Source organism: Parasteatoda tepidariorum, chromosome 8 (genome assembly GCF_982258835.1).
Source record: "Parasteatoda tepidariorum strain Cologne lab strain chromosome 8, Ptep-v5.0, whole genome shotgun sequence".
NCBI lineage: Eukaryota > Metazoa > Arthropoda > Arachnida > Araneae > Theridiidae > Parasteatoda > Parasteatoda tepidariorum.
In genome coordinates this window covers 51,282,546-51,302,832 of record NC_141762.1, presented here as the reverse complement: position 1 = coordinate 51,302,832, position 20,287 = coordinate 51,282,546, and the positions used below count along the sequence as shown (strand labels likewise).

The following is a 20,287-nucleotide window of genomic DNA, read 5'->3' as shown; positions in this document are numbered from 1 at the left end:
AAATATCAACTATTCCATGGTCGTTAACTCAAAATTGGGTCGGCTGTCAACGACGGATATAAATAAATCGTCTAGAATTGTGCCGAAAGCTACAGTTTTATAGACCAATATATTTCAAAACTTTGTTTCCAAATTCATTATGTAAAAATAGTTTAGTTATAGTTTATAAAATTAAATCATTCTAGTTTGAGAAAGGCTTAAAGGAGGTTAAGGGTGAAAGGTTAGTACTCAATTAGCCAGAAATTTTGGGAACTGTACAATTTCAGATTTCTTAAGCATAAAGGGAAATAAAAAAGTTTTCATTCTCAAACTGTACTTTATAACCCGTTGCTTGCCCGTTGCTAATGTTTAAATAAAATCTGATACTACATATTACACGATTCTCTTCCTCGTTCTTTTAGTAAATAAAATAATAAATAATAGTTGTCCGTAAGAACCTGTGGGAACGAGGACGTGAAAATTGCATGAGTAGAGATCAGAGTTCTAGTGTCCAGTGCTCAAGTGTCTTCCATTTTAATGTGCATAATTTTTGCTTTAGGATCTTCGTCATATGGGGACATGTATATAGCAGAATCATCCCTTTCTCCACCGTTTTCCTAAATATTACTTTATGAATCTCAGTAAGGTGTTACAGTGTTTTCTGGTTTTTGTTCTCCGGAGAAAATTTTATTTGTACAGTAATGAATCATTTGTAACAACGTCCCAAATTTTTTAACAAGTCGGTATTGCAACCAATCACTTGGATAACTAGCAATTGGGAACAAAAATATCGTATTTATGAGGAGCATAAAATAATTCTAATTAATCGAAAATTAAGTATTGAAAAATGTTTGTGTAAAAAGATAGTTATTTGTTATACAAAAATGCTAAAACGGATCGATGATCTCCATACGTGGTTATAAACTGATCTTGTTTACCGGCCTGTTCTTGTAGAAACATGGTTTATAGATTCCTCCTGCGAAATATCCAAGCAAAGAAAATAAATATTTACCAGATATGCAAATAAGAAGTATTATACATAATTGCAACTTGTATACTATGTATTGTACAGTAGACAAGCTAAATTGTAAATTTTCCGGAGGCGCACTTTTTGTAGAACATAGTGCTTGTCATATTTAACTTATTTTTACTTCTGAATGACTTTAATTCTTTGATTTAATACATTCGCACGTGTTATTCAGGAAACGTGTTATTCTTCCTACTTGCTCATCATATGATCGTTTGCGGATCCTTGGCTTTGGCCTATTTTAAGTCTCATGCAGATTCTAGAAAATCTGAATGTTTTTTATAACCCATTTTCTCCGAAGAAACATTCCAAGGTTAAATACCACGCTTTACATAATCATTCTGTATGTATCAATTTTACCCATTTGAAACTGTTGAATAAACAAAAAAATCATTATTTATCAGTTTATTGTTCTCGAAAGGAAAAAAAAAATCGTTTGCTAAATATTAGTAAGAAAACCTCTTAACCGCGCCAACCACCAAGACTTAAAAGGAATATATCTATCATTCTTATAATTTGTTTAAATTGCAGCATTTATATTGAAATTCTTCATTGTTTTCACACCTATCCAGTCACTCAACTCATGCTGAAAATTTATACAGGCGGTAATTCTTCGTTTTCTCTTTCACCAATTACGGAAGCGATTCAGTGTATCAGAGAGTTCATTTTTCAAAGAACTATTTTGTTGTGGGCTGGAATGGTCTTGTTGAAAGTGACGCGCATTTAATGCTAATCTTTATTTGAGACAATAACGCGATGACCAGAAATGCTATAAAAACTCATTGACATTTCGAATAAATCTTATTTTTATTACTTTGAATATGTGATAAATAGTCACGGTCCAAGAATCTGACGATAAAATTTCTTAATTTTGTGGGTCTTAGAATATATAAGTCAGAAAACTGCGCCATATAAGTTCATTTATTTTCTTGCAAAGACAACTGAATAACGTTTTATTTTTCTCTTAGGAGACATCTTTTATTCCAACTGACATTATTCACAAAGTAAGTTATTATTTTAAATAATATTTTTTATTTGTTTTTTGAAGTAATTCACTTGGAAATTTCATAACATTAATTATTTTTGTGTTTTAAATTTTTTTCTTTAAAATCAAAACCATCACCTGCAATTTTTAGAAAGAAATATTTGCACATTAGCTTTTCGATTAATTGTAACTCACAATCTATTTTCTTGAAATTATTCTGGTTTCAAAAATTACTTGATATGTTTTATTTGTAAAAAAATATTTAAAATGTAAAATCAAGTAAATTATTTCGAAAAAACATTACACAACAAAAGGGCATGGCCAAGAACGGGCTTCTTTTCTCTTTGGAGTCTTTTAGGGTAAACTCCATGAAAGTCCTCCACTGATAATGAATTATTTTTTTTTCTGTGCCAAACAAATGTATGAGACTAAAGTCTTTTTCAGCTTCAGGGGAAATTGCGTCAGCAGTTCTTAAATTATTATAATTATCATTTTGTGTAAATCCTTTTAGGAAATATGTAACTTTCCCATATTTTCCAAAATATTTTTAGTTACTTTCTTTTCTCCTCTTCATTTGAAAATGCGAAAAAAAAAATTGCTGATGTAACACTTCTTCAAGTAACCTACCGCACGTTTTCAAATAACAATGACATTGTTTAAATTTTCAGTATTTCAGGTTCGAAATATTTTGTAAATTCTTTCCGATTCTGATTCGATATTTTATAAATTCGCCTGTTAACGAGTTGCAGTACTACATCAATCAGATTTTTTCAGGTTTATAATGATGCTTTCCATCAACGCTAAGCTAGGTAAACAAATTAATTTTAAAATTCTCAATGGATTCATTTTGAATTTTTGGAACCAATCATTTTCTTTATTATTTGCTCATTAGCTTTATTATTAGTTTTAAATATTTCATATGATTTTATTGATTAGCATTTCAAATTATCAAAAATCAATTTGTAAGTGTTTTTTGAAAGAATTAAGTTAAGTTTTTGTTTCTGATTCTGGAACAGGCTTTAAAAATTGTTGAACTTTCGAGACGGTGTGTAATGGCTGAATTTCATCGCTGTATTAGCTCCAGTTAATAATAATATCTGTAGTTATTTTAACTTATCTTTAGGGTACGATTCAATCATGTGAAATAGTTTTCTTTTATAGCTTAATTCCAGTAGAGGCTTTATCTCTTAAACAATAGTTTTATTTTAAAATATCTGAATACCCGTTCTTCACGGGGTGAAAAAATACGCATCAATTATTCAGTATACTACAAAATATTGCACTATAACATCTACACCACAAAACCTTGCACAAAACTTTAAAGAGAAATACCGACATAAATAATAAAGCTTAAATATTTCCAATACTCTCTATTTATGTATAGTTATTTGTTGCAGCTCTCGCAAGCTTTACGTTATTAGATTAAAGCTATCAACAAAACATGTCTTTGTCGTCTTTAAGTCTTTGTTATTGTATTATAAGGTGAAAATATAGAGATATTATTTAATTTTTCTTAACTACTATTTTTTTTAGAAAAGAAAATGAATTACTGCGTACTTGCATTAGTTGTGGTTACCTTGTTTGCTTATGCCCATTCTGCTTCCATTAGCCAGTCTTGTTCTTGGGGTCCTGATGGCATGCCTCGATGTTCAACAAGTAATGATCCTAGAGGTAATTCTGCTGGAGCTTTAGCTGGATCAAATGGATATGGAGGTCAAGTATTTACAGGAGCTGGTGGTCCAGGTGGATGGAATTCAAATTTTGGACAGTTCGGTAAGCGATGCCTCTTTTCCCCTCCTTTAGAAGAGCGTTGGTCACTATTGTAGTTGACTTTTTTTAATAAAGCTGAGCGGCAGTGTCACAACATGACAGCTATTTTAATATTTCCCGTACTTTCTGCATTTTACCGGCAAAGTTTAAGTGTTATTTTAGAATACCTATGCATTTTATAGAGAGCAGAAAACTGGCCGACAAAGTATGTTACAGTTGAACATTTTACATATTGCCTATAGGAATTCTGCAGACTGCCGAATTCCTATAGGCAAGGAATATACCAGGACGTTCTATGAAATACCTAGGTATTCTATAGAATACCAAAGTTTCATATTTTTATTGGTAACATATATACATATTTTTTTAAAACGCAGTTCTAAAAATGTTCAAAATATTATTTTTAATGAGGAATAAATGTCTTTTAAATAATAATCATATTATGAACTGTTTTGAACTTAAAGAGCACTTGTCATTCTATTAAATAATAAGCGTTATACACTATACTACCCAGCAGAATTATATAATAATTCGCATGTTTTATGTTTTACCAAGAAGTATTCTATAAAAAGCCGGTGGGAATATACCACAAATTTAAAAAAATCAATTCTATCAGTTATTTTGAAATTACTAAATTTTTTAAAAAAAATTATCGAGATATCATCTATAAATGTAGAATATAGACAGCAGAAAAAGTTCAAAAGTTTTTTCCTTTATCATGGGTGGCGCAAAATAATGGCATTTTTAAGCAACTAAATTATTTTCTTAGAATTCATCGAGATAAATTCTGCAAATTTAGAATATAGTCTTTCGAAGAAGTTGAATAGTTTCTCTTTAATAATAGTTGGAGGGAAACTTAGGGCTACTAAAATAAATGCACCCACTCTGAAGGGGAACAAGAATTTTTTTGACTGAATAATTTGAAAAAAACTTCTATCTATTTTAAACAAGGCCGTGGTGGCGCAGGGTATAGAGAGTACGCCTTTCAATTAGGTGAACCAGGTTCGAATCCAAGCAATGGCTGGTCGATACGAATCACGCACCGACCACAGTGCTGACGTAAAATATCCTCAACGGTTGACAGATCATTCGTAAGAGTCTACTTGCCGGCAGGCTAACTGTGGGAGGTTTTCAATGTTTTCCTTTCCATGTAATGCAAATTTGGGTTAGTTCAATCATAAAGTCCTCCACGAAGACTAAATGTTTCCCAACACTTGCTCAAGGCCTTGGTCTTGACTTCTGGATTGGGTTCAAAATTACAAGGTTACAGAGTAGTAGTAAGTAGTTGTAAACTCAAAATTGGGTCGACTTTTCAACGACGGTTATAATATTATAATAGTGTTTATTTGTATCTCGTATGCCCTATTTAAGGGCATACTAGAGTAGATGCATACATAAAACATACAGATGACTTTGTAATTATAAACTCGTAACTATAAACTTTGCAATTGATAACTTGTTAATATTATAATACAATATCTCTTTTGAGCAAAACTTGAAACGCTTAGTTACTTCATCTGAAGATATGAATTATTAATTTTTATTTGTTTTTGATACGGCAAACAAAAGAATCAATTTTAAATTCACACCGTCAGGAAATATAAATGTGAAGTTTATTTGTTAGCCTTTTTCAATAGTCTTCGTGAAAAATGAAAGCGACTAACAAAGAAAATATATTTAAATAAATAATTAAATAAATTTTTGAATCTGGTGCATGCCAAAAATAAATGTGATTTCGAAAACAAAATGAGTATGGATTGTTAATTAAAATAAAAAAATTTATAGCACTTTATGTATGTTGTTAAATTTAAACGGAGACTTTCAAATAAAGCTAAGAAAAAAGTGATTTTAAAATTTCTAATAAGTGCAAAGGTATACCATTCATATAAAAGAATGAAGTATACAGTACGTTTTCAACTACAGGTCTAACTCTAAAATTTTTACATCTTTGTTAAAAATGAAGTAAAAATTTACATTTTTCTGTTAAAAAAATAATATTTATGTTAGAAAAATATACGTTAACGAAATCTGGCTCATCATAATCGCTATCAATGATGATGAAAGCGTGTTTAAAAATATCAATGCATAAATTTGTCAATTGAAAAATGTTTTCAAATATTATTACTTACACAGAGATTCTCATTGGTCCACTAAAATAATTTAAATGAGAAAAAAATGTGTATCATGAAGTATGACTCTTACTGTCTCATAACATTTACATCAATGGGTTCCTGATCACCCAAATAATTCGACAATTCAAGTATGTATTGAGAAATTTTCGTTATAAGGACGTCTGAAGAGGTTGCTAAATCATCGGAATTTTTATGTTCATGATTGTGCATTAATGCCTATGATAGTTTACAACCACTTAAGCATTTTTGGTGGGTCATTTTTTTTACATTTGTCTTTCAATTTTATTTGAGAAACAAACTGGTTTAGATGTTATCAATCTCGTCTACATTGTTATTAACATCTTCGATAATGTTTTTTTTTTAAATTTATTTTGTTACTTAAGTGTTAGTTTACGAACGATAGTGTGTATATTGATTACAAATAAGTTTTGGTAAACAATCCGAAAATAAGAAGAGTTATTAAGTATATGAAGTACTTTTTTAAGTTTTTAAAAGTAGTATCACACTTAAATACGTAAATTAATGCAATAATAAGTATGCATATTTGGTGTGATTTCATTAACAATGCATTTTTTACTTCAAGGTTTTCCAGGAAATGTTTTTCCTTTCGGTCAACAATTACCTCAACTACAATACTATGGAAGGCGCTAAATTCAGAGGTAATTTATAGTATGCTTCATAATTTAATTTATTTTCTTTTATCTCTTTTGAACTACAGTTTAAACTATGAAATTTCCCTCTTTCCAGTAAATATATATTTAAAACTACAATTTTTAACAAAGAGTATCTAAAAATTAAACTTTTTTTTCGAATAAAAGTTATTACATAAAAATGAAAAAAAAAATTATAAGTGTAGTTATATTTAATTTGTGCTGCATGTTCTCGTACTTTAAGCAATTAAAAAAAGTATAGCATATATCAGTCAATTTTTAACTAACTATTATTATTATCAGTTAAACGGTGTTACATTGAAATTATAGTTATTGAAACACTCCTCTAAATAGTTTTATCAAGCTAACTGTTAGAGATTTATGTTTTTCGTTTTCTTCGTTTATGTTTCATAAAAATGGAATAATATATTTATAAAGAAAATCTTTGAAGCTAATCTTTTTCTTATACTAGAAACGAGATCTTTTTCTCATATTTAAAACGGAATTTTTTCCCAATACCTGAACCAAAAATTCTAAGACATTGCTCAATTTAATTGAAAAAATGGGTTAAATCCAATACGTGCGTCGTCATATAGTGAGGGTTGTAACATTAAAATTTTATTTTTGACGTTCATGGTTAAAGTTAAAGTTTTAATAAGTCTTATAACTAATATTGACTTATTCTAAAATGTTTTTAAACTGTAATTTTGAAATCGATGCAAACATAAGACTACATAATAAGGGATTAAACTGCTCTTTTTAAAAAATATGTGGATGTTTCTTTAAATATTTATAGTTTTTCTTTTTGCAATATTAAATAAATTTTTTTGTATTTAATTCTAAATACAGTATTCGGGAGTTAAGTTTTATTGTTTCTTCATTTTTAGAGATTTTAGTAAAATTTCTGTATATTTCTAAATATTTCTTACACGTGATTGTAAATTTTAGAGAGTTTATACAATACGTTTAATTGCAAATCAGAATTTTTTTTTTTTCTTTTGTCTGCGCATGAAAAATTTAATTAGTTTACACACTTATATCTCGTTAAGTTATTGAGCGACTTATAATACATTTTTGATGCTATAGATGATTAAATACTTAAGTTTTAAGTAATACTATTGTACGTTTTAAGTAAAAGTTTTTCAAGTAACAAGGAAAAAAATACATATAATAAGTAGAGGTCATATTTTTACTGAAAGTTTGGATATTATTATAAAACTATTATTGTATAATAATTACTATATGCTACATGTAAAAGAATTTAATACTTTTTTAAAAGTTACGGATAGTTATAACTTTAAGTAATGCATGATAGTAAAAATATTATTTTCCAATTTTAATATTTTTGATAATTAATAAATAAATTTTGATGGTATAAATTAAATTTCTCTTTCTCTGTGTTTGGGCTTAAACTTTCGTAAGGTAATGTATTTAATATTTATTAATCAACATTTTCTTAGTTTGTAATTATAATAAAAGTATTATAAATATTCAGCATCCATAAAATGCAAAGATGCAGTGTTTGTTTAAACTTTTAACCTATAACTTAATTATTATTAATTATTTAACCTATTTAACGTCTGAATTTTTTACAAAAAAGCTTATATGAAAAAGTTATTATTTTTTTTTAACTAAATGAATATTTTCTTCTGTTAGCTACTACTTAATTTTTGAAAATAATGAAAAATATTTGCTTGATATTAAAACAGTCCCGTTTCAGATAATAAGAATTATTGTAGAATTATTGTTATTCGTGTGACGTTTATGTCATGAGTCAACATTAATAATGTTCCTATATAATTACTGCAATTTAATAATGTGTCTACAACTCTCATTATTGTATCTAATGGCATTTTCTTTATTTTATAGGTGAAATTGTAAACTGACGTGTAAAAAAGTTCCGGAGAGTTAAGACTTTTACCTGATATACATATATATGTCTTTTTATACATTTGTATTTTAAATAAATGTATTTTATTTATATCTTGTTGATATTTTATTTATGAAAATTCTAAAAATACTGGTAGTCATTCAGGATTAATTTTGAAATGACCTTTTTTGACAAGACAGTAATTACTATACAATAAGTTTCTTAAAGTCCACTCTTTCGCTTTTTTCGCTTGTTTATTTCAAATGATTTTGATTTTTTGCATGTTTATATCAAAAATATATTAAGAAGATAGACTTGTACGGTTTGGTGTGTTTTAGCTAAAAAGCCAGACGCTTATTCTTTCCTAGTTTAAAAGTGATCATGTTTGTTAACAGATGGTTTACTTAATTTTATTTTATATTTTATAACCAGCCTTGAGCAGCCCCCATTCTGTGTTAACGACTATCATTGTTCAAATTCATATCCATATAATTGTGAACCCAATCCAGAAGATAAGGGAACTTCAGGATGAAGCATTGGGCAATTAGCCTTCTTGGAGGACATTTTGATGGAACTAACTTGCATTTGCATTACATCTAGAGTAAAACAACGAAAACCTTCATAAAGTTAGCACGACGGCAAGGGGATTCTAACCCATAATCTATTAATGAGTATATTTCGTTTAAGCACTGTGGTCGTTTGGCACTGGGTCAGAATTAGTATCGGCTAATTCACGCTAGGATTCCTGGTCACCTGGGTCACCTTATTGAGAGGGAAGCGTTCTATTCCCTGACCCACTGCAGCTCTGTCACGCTTAATTGTGGAAAAGTATGAAATACTGTTTTCTTCAATTTAACGTCTGGCGTATTTAATTGAGGAAAGCTATGAAAGAATGTTCACGAAATAACTACTATTTTGCAGTAGCAACGTGGTTTTTCTTTTAGGGCAAAATTACCGGATTCCCAACCAAATATTTTACTTAGAATGGTCTAGAGCAGGATGCTAGAACAGGCATAAGAAAACATTGTTTTTTTGTTTTTCTATAGTAGCGCCATCTGTGGAGGAACTTTGTAATGCATTTTAAAATTTGCTACGAAATAAGTTTCCTAATCAGAACGCAGCAAACCATACATTTCTATCTTCTTTCATATTACTTACCTATTGTGGTAAATCAGTAATATTGTGCTATTAAAATTTGAATTAATTGTATGAAAGCTGAAGAGGTAAATAAAACCACTGTCAAGTGAAGTTTTCAGAGATCCTTATGCCTACGCTTTTAGTTTCCTCCAATTTTTTATCGACTGTTTCAATTATATTAAAAAAAAAAATATTGAATAATGTAAAAATAAATGTATTCTAGTGGAAATCATAAGCATTTACTGTCAGAGAAAATATTTTTATTTTTCGTTGATATTACGTTGGATGGATGAAACAATAAAACTTCATTGCACAAGCATTCTAGAATGTGCTAAACATATTATTTCATTTAAACAATGTTAAAGTTCATTTTAAGATTAATGAAAAAATATTTTTAAGAAACGAATTATTTCTTAAAGTTTAAAACATATCTGAAAAGATGATTTATTTCATATAAATGCAAATGCTGATAAAGGCGGATGTGAATAGGATAAACCATATTTCTCCGTTTTGTAGTGAATAGATTTTATTCTGAAAAGTGTGATTTGTGTCTTCCGTGACAGTCGACTGAGTTCTAGAGTTTTTTATTTATCAAAATGCCATGTGTCCAAGAATGCATTGTTCATACATTTGAATAAATCATGCATATAACACACGTGTATCCTGTTTTTGGTTACAAACTGTCGGATTCCACGTCTTTCTAAAACAATAGAACATTTTGAATTTTTTTATTTATTCCTGAAATAGCAATAGTTTATAACACAACATTTGCAACGAAACAATTCCTTTGTGGCTCTAAATTGCAGTTATTAACTAGTCATAGATTTTGAATTAAAGTCAATTTTCAAACTAGCAATATTTTTTGTCTCGAAATTGCAGCTGCAAATCGGTCGTTATTTGTGCTCTAAATTTTAGTTAGAAATTGACCCCAGTTTTTCTTCTAAATCGCGATTGCAAATAAATCAAAGTTTTGTTCTAAATTGTAGTTAGAGTCGCGATGGCTCAGGGAAGAGAGTGTTTGCCTTCCAGTGAGGAAAAGTGGGTTCGAATCCTAATGACAACTGGTCGATATGAATCTGCTCCTGGCTTGCACCAACCACAGTACTGACATGAAATATCCTCAGTGGTAGACGGATCATGGGTTAGAGTCCCTTTGCCGTTAGGCTAACCGTGGGTGGTTTTCGTGGTCGTTCTTTCCATGTAACTCAAATGCGGGTAAGTTCCATCGAAAATTCCTCCATGAAAGCAAATTTCTCCTAATACTTGACCCAGTCATGTATTGGGTTCATAATTTCAAGGCTACCGATTTGAGCAATAGTAGTCGTAAACCCAAAAATTGGGTCTGCTCCTCAACGACGGTTATAAAATATAAAATAAATTGCAGTTCTCTTCCAAATTGTAGTTCTTAATTTGCCGAATTTTTCGCTTTAAATTTAATTTGCTAACTAGCGATACATTTTGACTCTGAATTGCCATTCCAAATTTGCTACAGTTTATGCTGAGTCACAAGCAAACAAGAGTTTCTGCTCTAGATTGGTGCTTGAAATTGGATTTACTTTTTGCTTTTTTCTGAAGTTGCAAACTATATTTAGTTTTTGTTCACAAACCGGCCATAGTCACAAAATGGTCATAATTTTTGCTTAAGGCCAATCTCTTTTATGAGGCAAGTCAGAAAAGTAAAATGTTAAAATATATATTTTTGCAATATTACATTGCAGTTTATTAAAGCTTTTGAAACTACATCTCCTGAATAATTTTTTATACGCATCTTTTTTTGAGTTTTTAAAAAAATTGGATGCAGAGTTATTGCACTCAAAAAGTAGACCGAAAATGGTCATGAAATGTTAATAGGTTTCAATCAGATAAATATATTTAACTGAACTTTCTTTTAAATGGGTTTATAAACAAATAATGTGAAATAACAGCCTCTAGCAAGCTATGCAAAAGTTCTATTTAACTCTAGAATTAGTATTGCCTTTAAGAATTAAATTTTATTAACTTTATTAAGTTTCATAGATACAAATCAAGAAAATATCTTACTTAGAATGACATACGATATATTTTATTACAAAATTTCAAGATTTTCTTTCTATTCTTGAAGATTTTTCAAAAAAGATTTATTTGAAAAGTTTCATTCGTATCTTTTAATGCCGTATAAAATCTCCTCACCATCAAATTCTTTCATTCGATTAAGAGCTGTTTTAATTTTACTTTATTCCCATTATTCCAAGGCATCGGTTTTCTTTTAGCTTCGGCAATCCTTCATATTCATGATATTCTCTGTACTTTTAATGCATTCTTCAAATTTCTTACACATCCCACCTCCCTCTTTAGTGATTATACAGATTTCCATTACATTTTTGTTTCTTCTTAGTTTATATTTTAATACAGGTTTCCCTAATGTGCGTATTTTTTTGACTTAATCTTGATAAAGAAATTAAAAATCAAAATGAAAGGTGAAATTAATATTTAATTATAAAATATCGATATAGAGTGCTTTACATCAAGTGATTTTGGCATAACAACGACGAAGAACTTATCTAACAACCATAATTGATGAAGGATATCCAGTAAATTATCTATCGTTTGTCAACGTTTTTACGCGTTGCGAATTTTCGTAGCACTAAAAATGGCGACAAAAAAGAATTGTTTTTTTTTTTTTGTTTTTGTTTCGTCAGCATTCTTTATTTTACGTTTCTTAGTTTCTAAATAATGTTTTTTTATTGAAACTTGAAATTTTTTGATAAAAATTGTTGTCATAAAACTTTTTTTTTCAAAATTAAATTTCATAAAATTATAAGGCTTATGTATACTTTCTGTTCATTTTAATTTTTGAAGTAATATGATTCTTAAAACTATAGAATGTAAAGTTTAAATGGGCCTTTCATGCTATATCGTTAAATTTAGTAATACTATTTCTCGAGCATTAGGTTTTAACTCTTATAAGAATATACATATTTTTTTCAGTTAATGTACAAGTATTTTTCCGATGTGTTTTGGATATTCCTTCTCTAATAAAAAGAGATACCATTTTGTTTTCGTTTGCATAAGAAAGAATATCAAGCATTTTTCTTTTTTAAATTTAATTAGCCACAATAAAGAAGGAACGTTGCAATGCTACGTGCTACATTAACGACGCCTCTAGAGTAACTGAATGACTGTTCATATAGAAATCGCAGGTATTAGTCTCATACAACAACGCCCCCTATAGTTCGTTGCGATAGCGAATAGTCTTTGATCTAGTTAGTTTTTATTTTAAGCACGTGACTAAACACAAAATTAAATATTTGTTTTGCAATTTGTAACACGTTTTCCATAAGCTTTTTACAAAAGAAGTTCAAAATTTCAGTATTTCTCAGGTACGTCTACAATATCATTTATTTTGTATAGTTCATGAGATAATTTCAGTTATATTTGCTTAGAATTATTTATATGAAAATGATTTATTGAAAATACAATGTTTGCCTAGATTAGATTTGTTGCAATTTTTGCATCGCAGAAATAACCTGACTAAGCATAATAAAAAATCCAATGTGCCGTCATTTTTCTTCTTTTTTTTAAAAATGTTTGGTACGTTACTGCTGAATTTGAAATTTAATGCAGTGCAAGAAAATTTTTACTTATTTGATAAAAATTACAATACTAATAAATCTTTTTTTCAAACGCTGAAAGTTATTGCTGCCATGTTATCAACATCTTTAAGAGTGCTCTAGGGGGAAATTTCCACATTGTGATCTGTGAAAGAATAATCGCCAAGTCTTGACGATATAATTTCAAAATATATATATTATTAATTTGAAAAGAACTGTTTGGACTTTTAAACAAACAAATAGCTTAAATGTTTTTTTTAAAAAAAAACATTTAACTTCCTTGAAAAACGCCAATTTGGCGAAATATTTCCCTTGGGGAAAAATATACTTGAGGGTGCCAATTGGCGAAATTGGCGACTTATGTTTGGCGCCATACTTGTTTGCCCGGAATGTCGTGGTAACCCACAAACAGGACATTTATATCTATTACTAATTAAACCTTCATTCATACACCAGTCAATCACTGTCTTTTTTTTCATTGTTATTAAAATCGTACAGAAACTTAAGATTTATCTTATTGACAGTATTCATTTTTAGTACCAGAAGCAAAAATAACCTTACCAGCCGGTATCCAATGTAGAACTAACGAATCTCTGAAATTACATTTAAAAATTCATTTAAAAACAACGCTAAATTCTAAACTAATCAGAATCACGATTAAAATCTAAACCAATCAGAATCACGATTGGTTTTCAACAACGCCCAGCTTGGTGATCAATCGCGATCACAACTTGGCGGGGGCACCCTCAAGTATAGTCTACCCTTTCCCCTGTATGAAAATTATTAAAATCTCAAATTTTGCTAATTTTTATGAGCCCAAACAAGGCAGCGTTGGAGTAACTTTACTAGCATTGAAAAATAAAATCATAAACGTTGTTTTTTTCCAAACTGCTTTCAAGCTTCTTCTTTGTCATTTTTCGCCAATTTAATACTTAACGTTAAAAACGGTGGCTAAATACGTACAAAACAGTAATGAATAGTTCTTGCAAATTCAAATCAAGCATAAAAATAGCATACTTTTTCCTGTAATTTTATGTGACCATAGAACCTTAGAAGAACATCCTTGAAAACAAGATCATTGTTATTTTTTTCCTTGTGTGGAAAAAAATTTGATTTCTCTTTTGTTCATTTTTGGAATACCACAATTTCTAAGTTGGTAATAAAGTGTTTCTGTGTATTGTGCTCATACTAAGATAAAATTTTAGTAAACGTATAAAGTACTTAAATGAAATAAACTCAGCTAAATACTTTGGAAACTTTTAAAGAACTAAATGCTGAGCTCTGGTAAAGTTGTAAGTACTTTGGAAACTAGTGAAGTATAAATCTGAAAACAATACCAATGAGTAGTTTGATCTAAAAATGATACTCCTGGCAAAATTATTACTTGTTACTATTATTCAAATTTCCTTCCTGTGTATACTTCATTTGTATTTTTTGGTTAGTCCAACGCAAGCGAAAAGTCGCCAAAAAATGTAGACCTTCACCAATCCTTTCAAAAACATTTTCTATTTTATTTATTTTTCTTAAATATATAAAAATTAAAAAAAAAATTTTAAATTTTTTTTTCAATGAAATGAGAAAATAAATAAGAAAAAAAAATTAAATAAGATGAAGAAAAAAAAATAGCTGAAACCCAGCTAACCTAATATTGATAATAATACCCTTTATTTTGTACATTGCTATTTTAAATCCACTCAAAAAACTTTGTGCTATCGGGCTGTTTAAATTCTCTTAATTTTATGTTAATTATACAAGTATAATTAGTTTCGAATTAATGTCCAAAATATAACGTTGGTATGATAGTCCAATACAATATTATTTTTAGCAATGACTCTGAAAGACAGAAGATTTTTGGAACAGGAAAGGAGGCGTTTAACACGCTATCAGCATCAGCACAGAGGATTAAGTTTTATTAAGTTATGGTTACCCCCCACTTCTGATAAAGATGCGAATATAATAGGGCGTGATGGTCATGTCTATAAAGGAAAAATTCCTAGAGTGCCCTTAGATCAGTTACCACCAGAGGTAGATCCAGAAACTGTTGATGAAGGAGAGCTTTATGAGGTATATAGATTAATAAATTTTGTTACGAGAACTGTTTTGAAAAGCATACACACTCTCAAAAATAAAACTCTCACTTTTGACGATTCAGTAATCCTTGAGCAGTATTTCGTCAGTTTTGAGATCATTTCATCCCGAAATCACACGATTTTTGACGAAACGCGAACTCTCAAATATATCGAAAATATTTCTTCAACTCGGAACTTCATCGCAGTACATTGCGGGGGATTGTTCCAGTCTCCTGTTTCCTCAGCTTGAAAGGTGGTCAGGGAACTGAACTCCCGAGCTCGGAAAGATTGGTCTTTCGGGAATCCGAATAATGAATGCCAATATATACTGGTGAGCATTTGAAAAAGAAAGTTATTTCTGACGAAATTCGTTTCCTTGAGGAAGTGATGATAGTTATTTACTCACTTTGACGAATTGTTTGCTCAAAACATATATCAGGAAACGGCTTGGTCGAAAATGAAAAAGTTTCGTATCGATTTTTTATCGTTTTATGAGTATCCATTTTTACAGTGCAGAGATGTAGCATATTGTTAGAACTAATACCTAATATATAATTTATAATACAGTTATGTTGCCGAATAAGAAGTTTTCATTCATTTTCTTACAATGTGTTCCATTAAATAAAGCTACTTTGATTTTGCGCCAGATACAAAGAAAACCAATGTGAACCAAACATGTATTTTAAAAAAGTCTGAATCAAATTACATATTTGCACTACTAGTCATTAAAATTGCTACACCAGGAAGGCGTCACACCACGAGCGTGAAATTTGCAGGGCGAATAAAGTATGTTGTGGTAAGCAAATGATTAGCTTATCAGCGCATTCATGCAAAGCTGGCGGTGGTAGTGACGCCTACAATGTGTAAAAAAGAAGAGATTTAACAGTAAGTTTCTCATACAGAAACTGAATTTGAGCGTTGTTCTTGGGTAAAAAAGTTTTTGTTATGCCTCGTGTAAGAAGGAGAAATGCTTACCAGCACTTGTCTGCGTTTGATCGAGGTCGAATTGTGGCCTAACGGGATTGCGGTTTATCATTGCTATACGTATTGCTGCTCGCGTTGGTCGAGATCCCATGACTGTTAGCAGAATATGGATCGATGGGTTCATGACGGTCAAATGGAACGCCGTGATGGATCTCAGCTACCCACCATCACTGACAGCTGAGAAGACAGACATGTTATCCTCATGGCCTTGAAGAATCGTACTGCTACGTCACGAATTCTGAGTCAACAAATGGGGTCATTTGCAAGACAACAAGTGTCTGCACGAACAGTTCGACGACGTTTGCAGCAGCATGGACTGTCAGGACGGCGACAATGGCTTCGGTTACATTTGACGCTGCATCACAGGCAGGAGAGCTTCCAATGGTGTGATCAACGACGAACCTGGACACAGGAATGGCAAATTTTAGCTCATCAACTGAAATATGAGCCAATGTCTGTCCCAAATGCGAATGCCTTAGACGGAAATAAATTGTTGATGATATCATAAGATAAAACAATCAAGCATTTAAATTTTAAATTGCTTTTGTTTAAAATTTTGTTTAATGTTGAGGAACATCCTAAGTAAAGTAGATACTGTAAAATCTTGTGATTTTCTACGATATCTTTTGAATTAACAATGCAATAAATTATATCCTCACCGTAAGTGCAATCGTTTAGTTCTATATTTCTGTTGTATTTATTCAACCAGCCTAAGTTGACGGAAAGCTTAGCGGTGGAATTTACATTTTAAAACTAGTTCAGCCAGCGCTTTGAAAATTTCATTTCTAATAGTTATTTTTATTATAACTATTTTAGCTTGTAAGATTATTTTATTTATGTATAATAAAATAATCTTAGACGCGAAAATATTCTAAACCAAAAATTAGTGTTAGATCGTTATTTACCTTTTAGTTTAAAAATAATTCTAATTGAAATAAATCGAATGAAAATAGATATTTTTTATATTTGCTTTCCCTTTAAAATAGTTGGGCGAAAAAATTTCAATCAGAATTTGGAAAGACGGTGAAAACAAGCCAAGTAAGATGTTTATCTCCTCTCTTCAGATTTTCCGTTTCTCTTTCTGTGTAACACTCTTCCTGATCTTTCTCTAAAACACAAGAATAACTCAGTCTGTGCCACTTGACTCTCACTTTACCCACGTCAACTTCTGATGGTAGTGCAGTTTTTTAAAAATAGATTTGCTTCAAGGCGTTTACGTTAATATTATTATTAAAAAATGTCAAAGAATTGCACATTAGGAATGAGTTTTTAAATTTATGAAATAGTTTCTTTCAGTAATCTTTAATCAATAATGTAAATAAAGTCTTTATCAACATAATGTTAATGAATGTTAAGGTATTGGGGCTACTATCAAAATTTTCACTGAAATTCATGAACCAACTTATCAAAATCAATGAACTTTTCAAATTACAAATTATATAATTCATACATCACTGAGTTTGAAGGCCTGTATAAATTTTCGTAACGGTCTCTTTGTCCGATATTTTTCACATTCTTTTACTACTATTGGATTCTATTTAAAAAGTAAATGTTCTATAACATCTAACTTGCGTATCTTAATACTTAATTTCATTTAAGCGCACATCAATTTTTAAAGGTAACTGTATACCTTCAACTCGAGAGGAGAAAGACAGCTGAAATCAGCTGGTGTATGTGTGTGTGTGCTTATTATCATGCTGAATGAATTTTCGGACCAGATTTGATTGAGTACTGAAAACGACACCATTGCGTCGTGTAATCACATAATGCAGCAGCGAACACCATATGCTATTTAGTTGTAATAAATAATTCCTAGTCTCAACATGTAATCGGACTTGCGAAACCCCCCTTCCCCAGTTATATGGGTTTTAAGACAGAAAAGTGTAGGTAATAAACTTACTACACATAAGCCTGCTTCTTTTTTGCCATAAGAACTAAGTATTACTAAGTACGGGTTTCTCTTGGAATATAAAAACTACGCCAATGAATAATAGCCCCTTTTTTTAAAGGTAATTAACAAAATATAATTTATTACTTACATTAGCCTGTTTTAAAAATACTTTATGTTTTACTGTGTAGTATATTTGTTAGATTAATGCTTATCAGGAATTGTCATAAAATAATTATTTTTCTTAGGAAATCAGAGATATGAAATATCTGGATATACCTATTCAAGAGCCATTGGGACCCACTCGCCGTATTGGCGGAGAATACACAAAAGCAAAACGATTAACACTTGCACCAGTTGAATTTCAGTATCGTAAAGCCATAGAAGAAACACCAATTATTGGTGCTGATGTAAAAATGTATCATGGCTCAATCTCCAAATCGCAGCTAATTTCTGAAATGGATCTTGATCATCGAGAATCAGTGAAATTGAACAGGAGTGACAAAGATTTCGTTGAACCAACACTTGTAACTCTTCATGTGGATGGAAGAGCCATCAACCCTTTTCAAGAAATAATGGTTATTGGTGCTGATGGAAAGTTACATAGTGGCTCTACTTCCAAATCAGAACCGATTTCTGATTTGGATCATAAAGCACCAGTTCATTCGGACAAGAGTCACATAAAACCAAAAACAGATGAAGATACTGAAGATATGAAAAAAGCAGATGTAGAAGATAAGTCAGAAGTGGATACTGAAGATAAAGCAGAAACAGATGAGAAATCAGAAGTGGGAGACACAGAAAAGTTTGTTTCCGAGGAACTATCCGAAGAACCAGAAGAGGAAGCACTAATTATAGACACATTTTCTGTTTTATAGACAATAGAAAATCTAAAACAGGGATTTCACTAAATTCAGAAAGCTAAACATTTCACTTCCAATTTTTTGAACTTGAGTTAGTCAATTTTCTCTGATATGAAACGTGAACAAAAAGAAATATAACAGATAAAAAAATTAATTGATTATTGAACTTCTTATTTAGCATATACTAGTGGGCTGAGCCCCCTGCTCGCAAACGCTCGCCAACCCCCGAAAATCGCTAAGCAATCTTATATGATTTGCTTCGCAAACCAAGCTCCCTTCGCTCGCTACTAACTTAGGTCCATTGCAAATGCACAAAATTCTAAGAATTCAAAACAATCATTCAAATCCATATAACAACTTTAAAAAAAAATTACATCTTTTTAGTAAATACTAAGTCATTAAAATAAATTTATCAAAAATCGTCAAATAAATTCGTGAAATAAAGCGCTTTCGACAAAATACTAAAACAGAGATCTATCGACAAAGACTACTCACTTCTGCCTAGCTTAATAGTATGAGATTGCCGCAGCTGACAGAGTGAATTTCGGAAGAGATTCAGTTTCCGTTTTTAAAAGCGCTATGTGCTGAGCCACCTCAACTAGATTTGGCATGTGACATTTTTAGTGGTAATCATTGGTCGATTTTCTAGCGTTGCCATTCGGGAAGTTGTAATGAGACTTTTTTTTTGTCACCGTGTAAGAGAAATATATATATATATATTATATTAGACTGATTGCGAAATACATCCTTAATCATATTTATAGTTAGTGTCGTACTTTCCGAGTGATTTAAACTAGTATCCTTCATTTTATTTTTCCTGTTTTAAAACTTTAAACTGCGTTCTAACGCAACTAATCCTTGTTCCGAAGTGGATCATAATGTTTGTAGAATGAGCATAAAAAAGTTACTTTTTCATCGTAGCTAATTTCGGTATAAAGCTAATTTATCTTTCAGTGCTCATTATTTATATAAAGCTTATTTATTTTTCAAAGATCATAATTTATTTATCGCTTACTTATTTTTCAAAGACTTTATGAAATATTTTTTGATGTTTTAAGCAATAATAAACTATTTTGCATTGCGAAATAAGAAGATACTTAAATCAGAAGAAGTATTTACATACTTTACCATTTTTCTTCATCATAATATCTGATGTATCCACGCAGTTTTGAAGGATAACAACTAATTTATTAATCAGTTCAGTACAATAGTTTAGTAAGTACTCAACGACTAGTGAACACAAAGAGAACACTGGGAAACACGTTTTTTGTTACAAATACTTCATCTTACCTAATTTAGGTGGGGGAACCTAAAATTAGTTTTGCTCCTAAAATGGCAGATTT

At 30.3% G+C, this 20,287-nt stretch overlaps 1 protein-coding gene and 1 long non-coding RNA gene across 2 annotated transcripts; both read left to right on the top strand.

The window, feature by feature from the left end:
- The first annotated feature begins 1,880 nt into the window (after positions 1-1,880).
- LOC147806153 (uncharacterized) lies at positions 1,881-8,526 on the top strand. The gene is made up of 4 exons (XR_015428734.1): positions 1,881-2,010; positions 3,525-3,764; positions 6,477-6,552; positions 8,413-8,526. It is a non-coding gene; the product is annotated as an uncharacterized LOC147806153 (long non-coding RNA).
- A 4,292-nt stretch (positions 8,527-12,818) lies between these two features.
- Positions 12,819-19,088, top strand: LOC107438665 (uncharacterized). Its single transcript, XM_071181408.2, has 3 exons — positions 12,819-12,909; positions 14,966-15,204; positions 18,330-19,088. The coding sequence occupies exons 2-3, from the start codon at positions 14,968-14,970 to the stop codon at positions 18,957-18,959; spliced, it is 867 nt and encodes a 288-aa protein (XP_071037509.2). The 5' UTR covers positions 12,819-12,909; positions 14,966-14,967; the 3' UTR covers positions 18,960-19,088.
- The last annotated feature ends 1,199 nt before the right edge of the window (positions 19,089-20,287 follow it).